This window comes from Coptis chinensis, chromosome 7, assembly GCF_015680905.1.
Source record: "Coptis chinensis isolate HL-2020 chromosome 7, ASM1568090v1, whole genome shotgun sequence".
NCBI lineage: Eukaryota > Viridiplantae > Streptophyta > Magnoliopsida > Ranunculales > Ranunculaceae > Coptis > Coptis chinensis.
This window is the reverse complement of record NC_141462.1, coordinates 82,069,728-82,080,673: the sequence shown is the minus strand read 5'-3', so window position 1 is coordinate 82,080,673 and position 10,946 is coordinate 82,069,728. Positions and strand designations below refer to the sequence as shown.

Sequence of the window (10,946 nt, the reverse complement as noted above, 5' to 3'; positions counted from 1 at the left end):
GTTTGCAAAAAAGTACCATCGTAATAAGGTATTGATACCGTGTCCATGTCGCGTGTGTAGAAAGAGAGTGAGAAACTGCATGCATGTAATCAATATAATCCGAGAGATTATGAAATCTTTGAAGTAATTTGAAAGCAGCTGCTTCTCCAAGAATAGCAAGTTGTTGTCTTCCTCTAAAATCAAGTCGTGGCATGAAGTATTCGTTGTAGATTATTCTTAGTTGTTTTTCTATTGAAGGTGGTAGCTTTACTTCTCTTTCTTCTGAACTAGAGAAATAAGAAATTGCCATTTGTTTTTTTTTTAGAGTTGACAGAGAGTGAAGAAATGTTAACTGTTAGTTGTTTCAAAAGCAGTGTTATTGGCGCTTAAATATGCATGTTTGCCTTAAGAATTAGGAAAGTTGTACGTGGTCATGTGGGTGACTAAAGTGACATGCTGATGTGGTACACTGGTGCTGGTTAAGTGTGCTACTGTATATAAAGTAGGAGAGTAGTCTTTTGTTTTTCGATAACCATTTTGTAGAGTAGTTAGAAAGTAGTAATTACTTTGTTAAGATTCCTTTTCCTCTTTTTTTTTTTTGATAGAAAGTGGGATTCTTTCTTGAGAACTTGCTTGACGGATCAATCCAATTACAAGTTTAATTCGATAGTCTAGTTTTTACTTTTTACAACAAACCCGGTACTCTCTCAGCTCTAAAACCCAAATAAGCACCTTTCCTTTACATTTGCAATTTTTTGTTTTTGTATTGTATGTCTATTTTAAAATCAGTAAGGATATCTATTCAATTTTAAACATTGTCTTATGCCCGTGCCCATGTTTGATTCATATTATTAGCTATTGTGGCATTGTCTTGTGCGCCCATGTTTGATTATTTGTTTTATAATGCATTTTTTTTTAAGATCAGGTAATTTACAATGGTTAGCAGCACTTCACATGGTTCAGTTCGACTTCAAGACTCCCCAGGGGCAGATAATGTGGTATTTACAAGGATATTACCTTAAAGTTCATTGCCATCAAAGTTGTGCCCATATGCTTATTTTCTTCTTTGGTCATCAACTCTTGAGACATGTTATTAGCGTATAACATTAGACATGTTATTTATTGAAATTTTGAGACCTTATTTTGTTGACATTAGGCTACATAACATTTTACTTCTCTGACTTTCACCCATTTTATGATCAGGTATGTCTGCCACTTCACGGAAAAGGTCGGGTAATACTAGAGGCCCAGCTATTCCGCTTTCGAAAAGGTTGAAACCGGGTGAGAAAATTGTTCTTCGACTAACTGAAGACACCTTGCAGCCTTACTCTCCTAAACAGGGTGTACATCACTTGTCTAGTGAAATTGCTACGCTTGTTAAGCGCGAGATCCCGATTTATTATAAGTCTTTTCCAGATATGATTATGAGTTGTGCTAAGAACGATAGCTTCCCTTATAAAACCATAATTGATAGTTTGAATAATATGTTTCAATTTGAGGGTGATGATGATGATGAGGGGGTTGGTGGTGATTATGTTCGGGACAAGATCATGGTTGCTTGGAGGAGCCACAAGTATGACTTAAAGAAGATATACCTTGATGGTAAGGATCCGGAAGAAGTGAGAACAATGGAAGCCTCAGAAGACATTCCTTTGGAGGATTGGAGAGCTTTTGTGGAGCTCTGTAATTCAGATGACTTTAAGGTTTGTAAACCATAACCAATCATTTTACATTACCTATTCGATAATATGTTCTCTGATAAATTGTGATCTCTCTTTGTATATTGGTTTATTTTTTTTATCAATGACGTGTAGGCAAAAAGTGTGACAAATAAAATTAATCGTGCGAAGCAAACAGAACCCAATTGCTCAGGAAGGACACCGGCACAACTTGTTCGCCATGAGATTGCAAAGGAAAGAGGTGTGCCAAATGTGAAGTTTTCCGTGGTGATCTGTACCTAGGCATGCATAGCCACGGGGAAAAACAAAATTCCGCAAAGACAGGATTTGGCGGTAAGTCTTTATATGGTACCTTTTTGTGATTTTGCAATTTACATACATAAATATGGTATTGATACTCGGAGTTGGTATGCTTATCTATCAATAGGATAAGATTGGAGCACATTCCGCCTCCAATCCTCAATCAGACCCGACTTGTGATGCTGTGGCGGAGGTTTGAAATTTAATTATTTTATTTCAAATGGTAAATTAGTCTAGAATATTAGTTATAAGCATAAATTAAATTCTGCCAATTAAATAGGTTCTTGGCAAGGATGGTAGAGGACACATGCGGTTAATGGGATTGGGTTGCTTCAAATCAAAATTGAAGAACTCAGCTCCTTATGTCAAGAGGAATCAGAAACAAGTGAAGGCGACTTCTGACTTAGCAGCCTTGTTTGAAGAGAAACTTGATCAGGTGACTAACAAATTTCAAGGGCAAGTAGATCAGCTGACTCAAACAGTGCAGACTCTCTCCCGTATGATACCAATCACGCCTAGTACCCCTAATGGACCATCTTCTTCTTCTGGATTCTCTTACAATAATGCAGCTTCCAATGTATGTAATATATTTAATCTTTTTTATATTCTTAATGAAATAACCAGACTCGACTAGTAATGTTTCTTGCACTACTATTTTCCAGGATACCAGTTACGTTGATGCTGAAGTGGATGTTAGAGCTCATTGGCCCTTGAAAAAAGTTGCATCTGGGAGGGTGATAAGTGTTGATCCGGGACATAAAATTGGTAGAAGAACCATAGGGGAGGGCAATTTCCTAGTCTACATTGAAGCTATTATCGAAAGCTCATGTGAGATACCTGAACCATGCATATAACCACTTTCGAACCCTTGGACAAATTGGGCAGGGAAATGTTATATGGCCTAAAGCGTTTCTCCATTTTCTCCCTCCTCGTTGTTAGGAAGTAAACTTGAACTAGTTTAACTTTTATTAGATATGTGCATAAGCTTCATTTTGAGTTCCATGCAAGCTTAAGGTACTTTATTAGATATGTAAGCTTCATTTTGAGTTCCATGTAAGCTTCGTGTACTTTATTATACATGTAACTTCATTTTGTGGAGACTGTCTTTTCGTGGATAATTTTGTTAGATGGAATAGTTTATCTTATTCATCTATTTTTTTTTTTTTTTATTGTGGAACTTGCATATGTATGTATATGTGTTTGATATTTAGGTGGTGGACTCTACTAACTGTACTAACCCTTTTAACTCCGCCAATGCAAATGCATTGTCGGGTCCCAAGACCGAATAAAGGAGGAGGGAAAAGGGTGGTGACTTGAAGGATTTGTTGAAACATAGGTATCTCGCTATTCTACTTTGAAATAACTACATCTCACTCTTTTTAAAATTACAAGTTCACTAACTAAAGTTTGGTTGGCATCGAGGTGGTGGACCGGAAAGTATGACGAAAAAGAGTAAGCACTCGTCGGTTTGAACAAATGGCATTGGGGATTACCGGATGAGATGTTGCGGGAAGCGGAAGTGGAAGCTATGGGAGGAAGCAGAAGTCGTGTTACTTCATGCGTTGTTGCGGGAAGTAGATGCTTTGGTACTTGCATCGTTGTGCTTATTCTACCTGAAAAGTCATTCCGGAGGTGGGGAACTATGTAAAGGCATGGATCTTTGTTGGTGGGATCGTGTTGAAATTCTGGCCGCAGTACATTTCTAAGAGAAACACAATGATTTCACACCATATTTCCATTCCGTATGAAGTACTACTAGCATGGCTCGGCTTTACCCCTTTTGGGTTTGCTTTGCTACTACTACTACTACTAGTACGACTCGGCTTTGCTCGCTTTTGGATTTGGTTCTACTAACGCTTTGCTTTGCGCTTTTGGATTTGGTTCTATCATGCTTTGCTACTAGTAGTAATTCTAGCTTGACTCGGCTTTACCTAGTTTTGGATTTGGTTCTCATCGCTTTACGCTACTACTAGTAATGCTAGCTCGACTCGACTTTACCGGTTTTGGGTTTGGTTCTACTTTAGCGGTTACTACTACTAGTAATGCTAGCTCGACTCGACTTTACCTGTTTTGGGTTTGGTTCTACTACTACTACTACAACAACCGGATTGGGATCGGTTGCAAAAACGCGTCTGCGGCAACAACTACTACTAGTTCTTTCAATTGGTTTAGTGTTTCCCGAAAGCACCGACTTCAAGTCCGGCGTTGTCTTTGCAACCACAGACCACAACTACTTCACCTGTGTTTAGTGAGTTTCCTAATACTGTTTTAGTCTATGATTGGTTCTTTTGTTTAGATACTAGTGTTGGATTACAATTCATACAACTAGATTTTGCAAATAAATGGTGGGTTTGTAATGATTAGGATACTTAGGGGCCATTTGTTTTTGCCTCTTATAAGACCTTGAGGTCTTATAACCTCTTATAAGATGTGGCCCAGTGATTTTGGACATTTTTTTGGTTTGTTTTTTGCCTCTTATAAGAGGCATTCTACTAGAAATGTCTTATAAGAGGCTCCAATTCTATAAGTACCAAAATTAGATCTACTTCAATTCTATAAGTCTTATAACTTGAAAAATGACTCAAACACCTCCGTCCATATACCCCTAGCCTCATTTATCTCTTCTTCCATTTTCATTATCTTATTTTCCAAATAACTCTATTACCCTAACCACCACCGATTACCACCACCATTGCCGCCACTGCCACCACCACCATCACCACCACCACTACCACCACCATCATTACCTCCACCACCACTACCATCGAACTATATTAAGACTATCACCACCACCACCACTACTACCGTACTATTATGACCAATATTATCACCTCCACTACCACCACCACCGTGCTATTAAGACATCCACCACTTCTACTACCACCACCATCATCATGCTATTAAAACCAATATCATCACCTCCACTACCCCCACCACCGTGCTATTAAGACCACTACCACTACCACTGCCAATTAAGGTAGTTTCATAAAATTGATATTCTAATTATTAAAATTGATTTGAAACCGAAAACCAAACTATACGTTTATTTCAAATTAATATATTCAAGTTAAATGTGATGTAAAGTAGGGTTATATTTGTCAATTAACCATCTATAAGATGTCATGTATTTGTTTTTTCTATTTTTACAAGTGCTTATAAGAGGAACTTAAAATTAAAAACAAACCATTTTATAAGACCATCTTATAAGACCCTCTTATAACACATGGTCTTATAAGACCCTCTTATAAATTGGATTATTTATTTATTTATTTTTTATAATTTTAGTGGCAGCACCAGTAGAAGCAGCTAATACAGTAGAGAATAATCAGCCAATTGAAGATCCACCATCATCGAGATTTACTTGGACGATAGAGAATTTTAATAGAATCAATACTAAGAAGCATTATTTTGACATTTTCGTCGTTAGCAGGTTTAAATGGTAAGTAGTGGAGATTTTTGTTAAAATTTTGATTAAAATTTTTGTTATTTGATTGGATTGTTTTTTTGTTTTTTGAGTAATTGTATTGTTTTTTAATAGGTGGGTATTGATTTTTCCAAAAGGGAACAATGTGGATCAGTTGTCAATGTACTTAGACTTGATTATCAATACTAAAGATAGGTGGAGTTTCTGAAACCAAAAAATCATCAAAAAAGATAGGTGGAGTTTCAAACCAAAAATCATCAATACTAAAGATAGGTGGAGTTTCTCAAACCAAAAAATCGTCAAACCCATCAACAAAGGGAACACCAGAATCCATAAAAAGCTCATCACTACCCACATCAATTAGAAAAGACTTCTTGATTCTAGAGTCCACCAAAGTTGTTGTCCTTGTCACATCCCAGTGTTTAGTTGTCCTTTCTACATAGCTACTAGTATACTATGTGTTAACTAAGTTCTAGTTTTAGAGGGGTTCTGGATGAGATTTATTTTTTCCTGGGCTAAAGCTTTACCTAAAGATCCCTAGTTTAACAGCTAGCTAAATTGATATGCATTTTAAGATATGTCTGATTGGTTAATTCTATGTTTGTTCTGTAAAAGATTAGTAATTTTCTTCTCTTGTTGCCTGATATTCCATTGCAGGCGTAATATTTGTTCATGACCTCTCTCAAAGAAGGCCAAAATCAAGCTTGCAAAAGTGGGCAGCAGAGGTTACTGCAACTGGTACATTTTCTACCCCTCTAGGATCTGGAGGTCCTGGTGGTCTTCCTGTACCATATATTGTGATTGGTAATAAAGCAGATATTGCTGCAAAGGACTGACATCCTATGTTTAAAAAACTACATTTCTATTAAAGTGGTGATCTTACCATGCCTCTTCTGAAGGCTTGCTGGTAATGCAAGTTTACAAGTGCTTAAATAAATAGTTAAGTACTAAACCTGATTTCTTCTCTCTCTATTTCACGCAGATGGACATGAGGTATCCTTCACGTATAGGTATCAGGTCAGTAGTTACAGACTTACAACTGACGTTGAAAGCTTGGCATGGGACCCAAATGATCATAACTCATTTGTGGTAATTTACTCGTTCTGAAATGCTGTTTGAAATTTATTTTCGTCATCAACATGTAAGCTAGTGTTGGGACGGGAATAGTCCTTCAAGATGGCAGAGCACATGTCGTTGAGTCTTTGTGCTAGAGCTTAGGAACTAGATTTTATAGCTGTCTTTTGGATCTTTTTGACCAAAACATCTATATATCATCCTGTAATTTTATTTCATACTCAGTCAAGATGACGTAATAGATTCTTTTTAAACACCCATATATCAACCTGTAATTTCATACTCTGTCAAAATGACGTAACAGATTCTTTATTAGTTGAGTTTCATAGAAAAAGCAACCTACAAGTACAATAGCGAAAAAAAAATCCAAGTCTAAATAGAGTATACTATGTGACACCATATATCACCTTGCTGTTGACAGGTTTAATATTATCTTGTTCATGGGCGAGACGTACTTGGTGATGATCGTGGACTTCATACTCTTTGTTTTTCCCGATCAGTACCATTATATAGAAGATTTCCTTGCATGCATATCAACCCCCCTAAACAAACAAACAAAAAGTTAGAAATTATGTGGTGAAGAAAGCATGGTATATTCGTGCCCCCAACAAAGAGGATGATCTTTAGGTCTAAATAAGCCACTCCCCCCTCCCCCGTACTGTGCAAGGTTTTGACGTCCGGGGTGCTGCATCAAACCCAGATTCTGGTTGCAAGCCATGCTTCACTCTCCATGCTCATGACGAGGCTATTACTACAGTTTCATTTAATACTTCTGCACCTAAGGCATGTGTTTCTCACCCAAAATCTCCAAATTTTCTAATTGAATTGCTGCTTTAATCGATTGTATGGTTTGTTTGCAGCGGCTTGCAACGGGGTCCATTGATAAAATGGTATGTACTCTTTTGTGTCTTTTATTAAAGAACTCTAGGCTAACTCTTACTTCATCATACATTGATTTTAACTAAATTCATCAGTAATTTGCTTTTCTGGTTGTAAGTGAAACCTCTCCTCTTATAAAGGCTTCGGCATCGGATTTTCAATTGCCTTTTTTCCTTTAATACCAAATGTGATCCTTGGAATAATTTACATGCTAAATAAAAAGTTGGGCAAATACGTAAATTCACATGATCGTCTAGTAGATTATTTTTCCCTTATATACTCTTAAAAGTCTCATCTTAAGATAGATAGTTTCGTCATTACATTATTTTCTTCCAAAAAGGTAGAGGCATTACATTATTTTCTTCCAAAAAGGTAGAGGCATTACATTATTTTCTTCCAAAAAGGTAGAGGCAGGAGTAATGACCCCACTTCACTTACGCATTGCGTAACTGTGTGAAATAACTCAAATAAGATTACAATCAGTGAGATACACTTTTAGTTTTTTCTTACACATAAATTGCTTTAATCCACAGATAGCCCTATGGTATTTGAGTTTTTTTTATCTTACTTTTTTAGGTAAACACTAAGGTATTTCTTGGGGATCCCTTTTTAAGAGTTAAAATCCATGTCAGAGTTCTAAGAGGACATCTGTCGGAGGGGATTTTTGTTTTTTTTGATCCGTAAAAGTTAAATTTCATTCCCAATAATAATAAGAGTGTTACAAACAAGATAGCTAACCCTTAGCTGTCCGAGGGGATTAAACACTAAGGTGTTTTTTTTTTCCGGTGTTATATAAGTCATGTATTCATGTGAATCCCTTTTTAAGATTTAAAATCCATGTGAAAGTTCTAAGAGGACATCTCCCTGTTATATTCTTATATATAGGCTGAAACCAGCTAAGGTCGTATCCTCCTCTCTTGGTAGGCTAGTTTGTATAATGGTTCTAGGTATATTAGTGATAAGCAAAAGGTATGTCCTGTCGATAAAATAGTGACGTACACATTAGTATCTGACAAATAACTTTCAGCTACTTAAACTCTAGCTGTATTTGTATGTATTTGTATTTGTAATTGAACAATTTTGAATAGCTTAATGGATACTGTGTCCCAAGTACTTCCCCCTTCCAGGTATTTTCTAGTAATGAGCTGCCTCCTATTGTTTTGGTTCATAGAATTTTTGGATTTGGTAAAGGGTGCCTTGTAATATTTATATTTTTGTTTGAGATTTTCATTGTTTCGTTTTATTATTGATTGGAGTTTTGGGATTTATGTTTTGTTTTATTATTGATTGGAGTTTTGGGATTTATGTTTTGTTTTATTATTGATTGGAGTTTTGGGATTTACCTTATTTGTAGAGATTGGGAAACTTGTCGTATTTCGTTGGAGCAGAGGAGAAAGATGAAAGGGTACTAGTTCATGACTTGGGCTCTTTAACAAGCATACATAATAGGTAGGCTACTTTAGTTTGTGTGATTTTTTGTTCTGTATTAGTTGGATTACTTATGTCGTTATGGCATTTGTCAGGGCTCATGAATTGTTTTATTATTTGAAAGGTGGACAAGTAGATTATGGAGAAGAACATAGCAAAATATTTGGTCATTCATAGTTTGGGAGGATATATGAAGAAGGTTAGAAGATTGTTATTGGCGAGATTGTTACATTTTTTTGTGGAAGTTGTATATCTGTTGAATTTCATATTTTGTGTTGGTGTATTTGATCTCAATGCAGGGCACTACTCATTCATTTTGTTGGACATTCGGCAGGAGCCCAGGTGGTTAGAGTGTTTCAGCAAATGTTGGCCGACATGATTAATTTATTTTTTAAAGCTGCAAATGTAAGGTTTATTAGTGAACTTGTGATGATGAGTCTAGATAGCTAATAAGGTTGGAAATGGCGAAACACTTTGCCGGATGATTTATCTTTTATATACCTGTATATTTGTTTTCAAGATCTTGGTTAATTTAATCCTTGGCTTTGTGAGCTTTTTTATATATATCTTTCGGGATAATTAATGAGGTGTATGATGGTTATTTGGAGGTGTAAGACCTTTGCTAGGTGATTGGTGGTTATTTGTGGATTGCAGGTGAAAAGATTAAGAATTGAAATATCAATTATTATTATTTTTTTAAAAAAATAGCTCTCCCACGGTCTATAGCCGTAGCAAAAAATCAGATCCCACGGATCAAAACTGTAGGCAAAATGCCCTTTTCCCACGTTACAACACTGTAGGTAAAAGTGACCTTTTGCCACGGCCCAAAAGCGTCGGTACAAGTTACCTTTGTCCATAGCCGACAACCGTCGGTAAAAGTGACCTTTTGCCACAGATTTTCCAACGGTTTCTGCCGTGGCCATACTGACGGCAAAAGCTGATGCAAAGACCGTCGCTATTAGTAGGCTTTACCCACGGTCATGACTGTGGGTAGACTATTTCCGACGCACAAAAAGCCCACAGTCCTGCGACGGTCCAAAACCTGTTTTCTTGTAGTGGAGCCTCTTTGTGGATTAGGGTTTAATAGGCTAGGGTTATTACTATTTAAAACAAGACTATTACCTTCTGGAGGAAGGCCCACTATAATTGCATTTGACCCGTTCATAATCTTTTCTTGCTGACCACTCCCAGATGGTTTTGGCACATATGCAAGTACTGGAGCACGCTGGTGTGGAATCAGCTTTTTCCCTTTCATTGCTACGGCGTCTCCACGCATCTCTATATTACTTGCTATGCTAATATACGCCTGTACTAGGCAAGTTTGGTTTCCTTCCATGCAAAATTGTACCTCAGATTCATCCATCTTGTTCTTCTTTGAGCTCCCTTTCTCTATTCTGTTAGCTTGGAACTCCAAAGGTGCTCGTAAGGCGTTGGAGAATTTGTATGGTATTTCTAGTGATCCATATGCATACCTTGGATGAATTTCTAGAAAACGATGCTTCAGGGAACATCCTTTATGATCATGACCAAGGATTCCGCAAAAATAGGCAGCCTCTCTTATTTTACCCTTACCTTGAGAGGTTTTAAAGCTCCTATATCAAGGTGAACATGTTCTGCTAACTGATCTTTAGTATCAAGAGAGATTTTAATTCGTACATTATTGGTATGCACTTTGGTAGGGCTATTTGTATCTGAATCAACATATTGCCCAAGTGCATACCCAATCTTCTTCAAATCATCAACAATATTGTGTCATTCAACTGGTAAACTAAATATTTGGACCCAACACGGTACCCAGTTAAATCTCATTTCAGCTGTAGTAAGATTAGGTTCCCATCTGATTACTGAGAAGATATAGCCCTGAACCTCCCAAGGGCCATTGCTTAAAACATGTTCTAGGTCTCTTTTATCCTCAAAAGCAATCAAGAAAGTACCATTAGAAAGGGTATGGAGGCGAAAGTTACCTCTAGTAGTCCATTGCCTTTGTAGGTTTTCAACTATGGTTTGTAATGGTATCCATCTTTTGCAAAAAATATTTGCAACCGCCTTTTGGTTCCATTCCTGGATGATTGCATCTTGAAGTTTGTTAAGTGTAGCCTCTTTTGGAATAGGAGAGAAAATGAGTTTTTCTAATAGCGCGTCCTATAGATCTTGAATAGCCTTTTTTGTTTTGTTTTCTGATG

The 10,946-nt window shown here is 36.9% G+C and overlaps 2 protein-coding genes and 1 long non-coding RNA gene across 6 annotated transcripts; all 3 read left to right on the top strand.

Annotated features, from left to right (window-relative positions):
• Nucleotides 1-1,184: 1,184 nt before the first annotated feature.
• Nucleotides 1,185-1,940, top strand: LOC147489334 (uncharacterized). The gene is made up of 2 exons (XM_086574616.1): nucleotides 1,185-1,682; nucleotides 1,794-1,940. Exons 1-2 carry the CDS (start codon nucleotides 1,185-1,187, stop codon nucleotides 1,938-1,940), a joined length of 645 nt encoding a protein of 214 aa, XP_086430742.1.
• On the top strand, nucleotides 1,913-3,010 carry LOC147489333 (uncharacterized). The gene is made up of 4 exons (XM_086573361.1): nucleotides 1,913-1,991; nucleotides 2,086-2,151; nucleotides 2,239-2,535; nucleotides 2,621-3,010. Exons 3-4 carry the CDS (start codon nucleotides 2,266-2,268, stop codon nucleotides 2,810-2,812), a joined length of 462 nt encoding a protein of 153 aa, XP_086429487.1. The 5' UTR covers nucleotides 1,913-1,991; nucleotides 2,086-2,151; nucleotides 2,239-2,265; the 3' UTR covers nucleotides 2,813-3,010.
• Nucleotides 3,011-4,149: 1,139 nt separating this feature from the next.
• Nucleotides 4,150-9,336, top strand: LOC147489332 (uncharacterized). 4 transcript variants are annotated; one of them, XR_015201956.1, is made up of 7 exons: nucleotides 4,150-4,206; nucleotides 6,040-6,120; nucleotides 6,365-6,471; nucleotides 6,878-7,346; nucleotides 8,690-8,784; nucleotides 8,888-8,962; nucleotides 9,063-9,336. It is a non-coding gene; the product is annotated as an uncharacterized LOC147489332 (long non-coding RNA). The 4 variants fall into 4 exon arrangements; XR_015201953.1 differs by lacking the exon at nucleotides 6,878-7,346 and having other exon boundaries at nucleotides 6,365-6,399; XR_015201954.1 differs by lacking the exons at nucleotides 4,150-4,206; nucleotides 6,878-7,346 and adding an exon at nucleotides 5,267-5,397 and having other exon boundaries at nucleotides 6,365-6,399.
• The last annotated feature ends 1,610 nt before the right edge of the window (nucleotides 9,337-10,946 follow it).

Excerpts from the sequence above, each read along its gene's own strand:
- LOC147489333 (XM_086573361.1), top strand. The coding sequence starts at position 2,266 with ATGCGGTTAATGGGATTGGGTTGCTTCAAATCAAAATTGAAGAACTCA. Across the intron at positions 2,536-2,620 it reads ACAATAATGCAGCTTCCAAT|GATACCAGTTACGTTGATGC; the intron begins GTATGTAATATA and ends ACTATTTTCCAG.
- LOC147489334 (XM_086574616.1), top strand. The coding sequence starts at position 1,185 with ATGTCTGCCACTTCACGGAAAAGGTCGGGTAATACTAGAGGCCCAGCT. Across the intron at positions 1,683-1,793 it reads GTAATTCAGATGACTTTAAG|GCAAAAAGTGTGACAAATAA; the intron begins GTTTGTAAACCA and ends AATGACGTGTAG.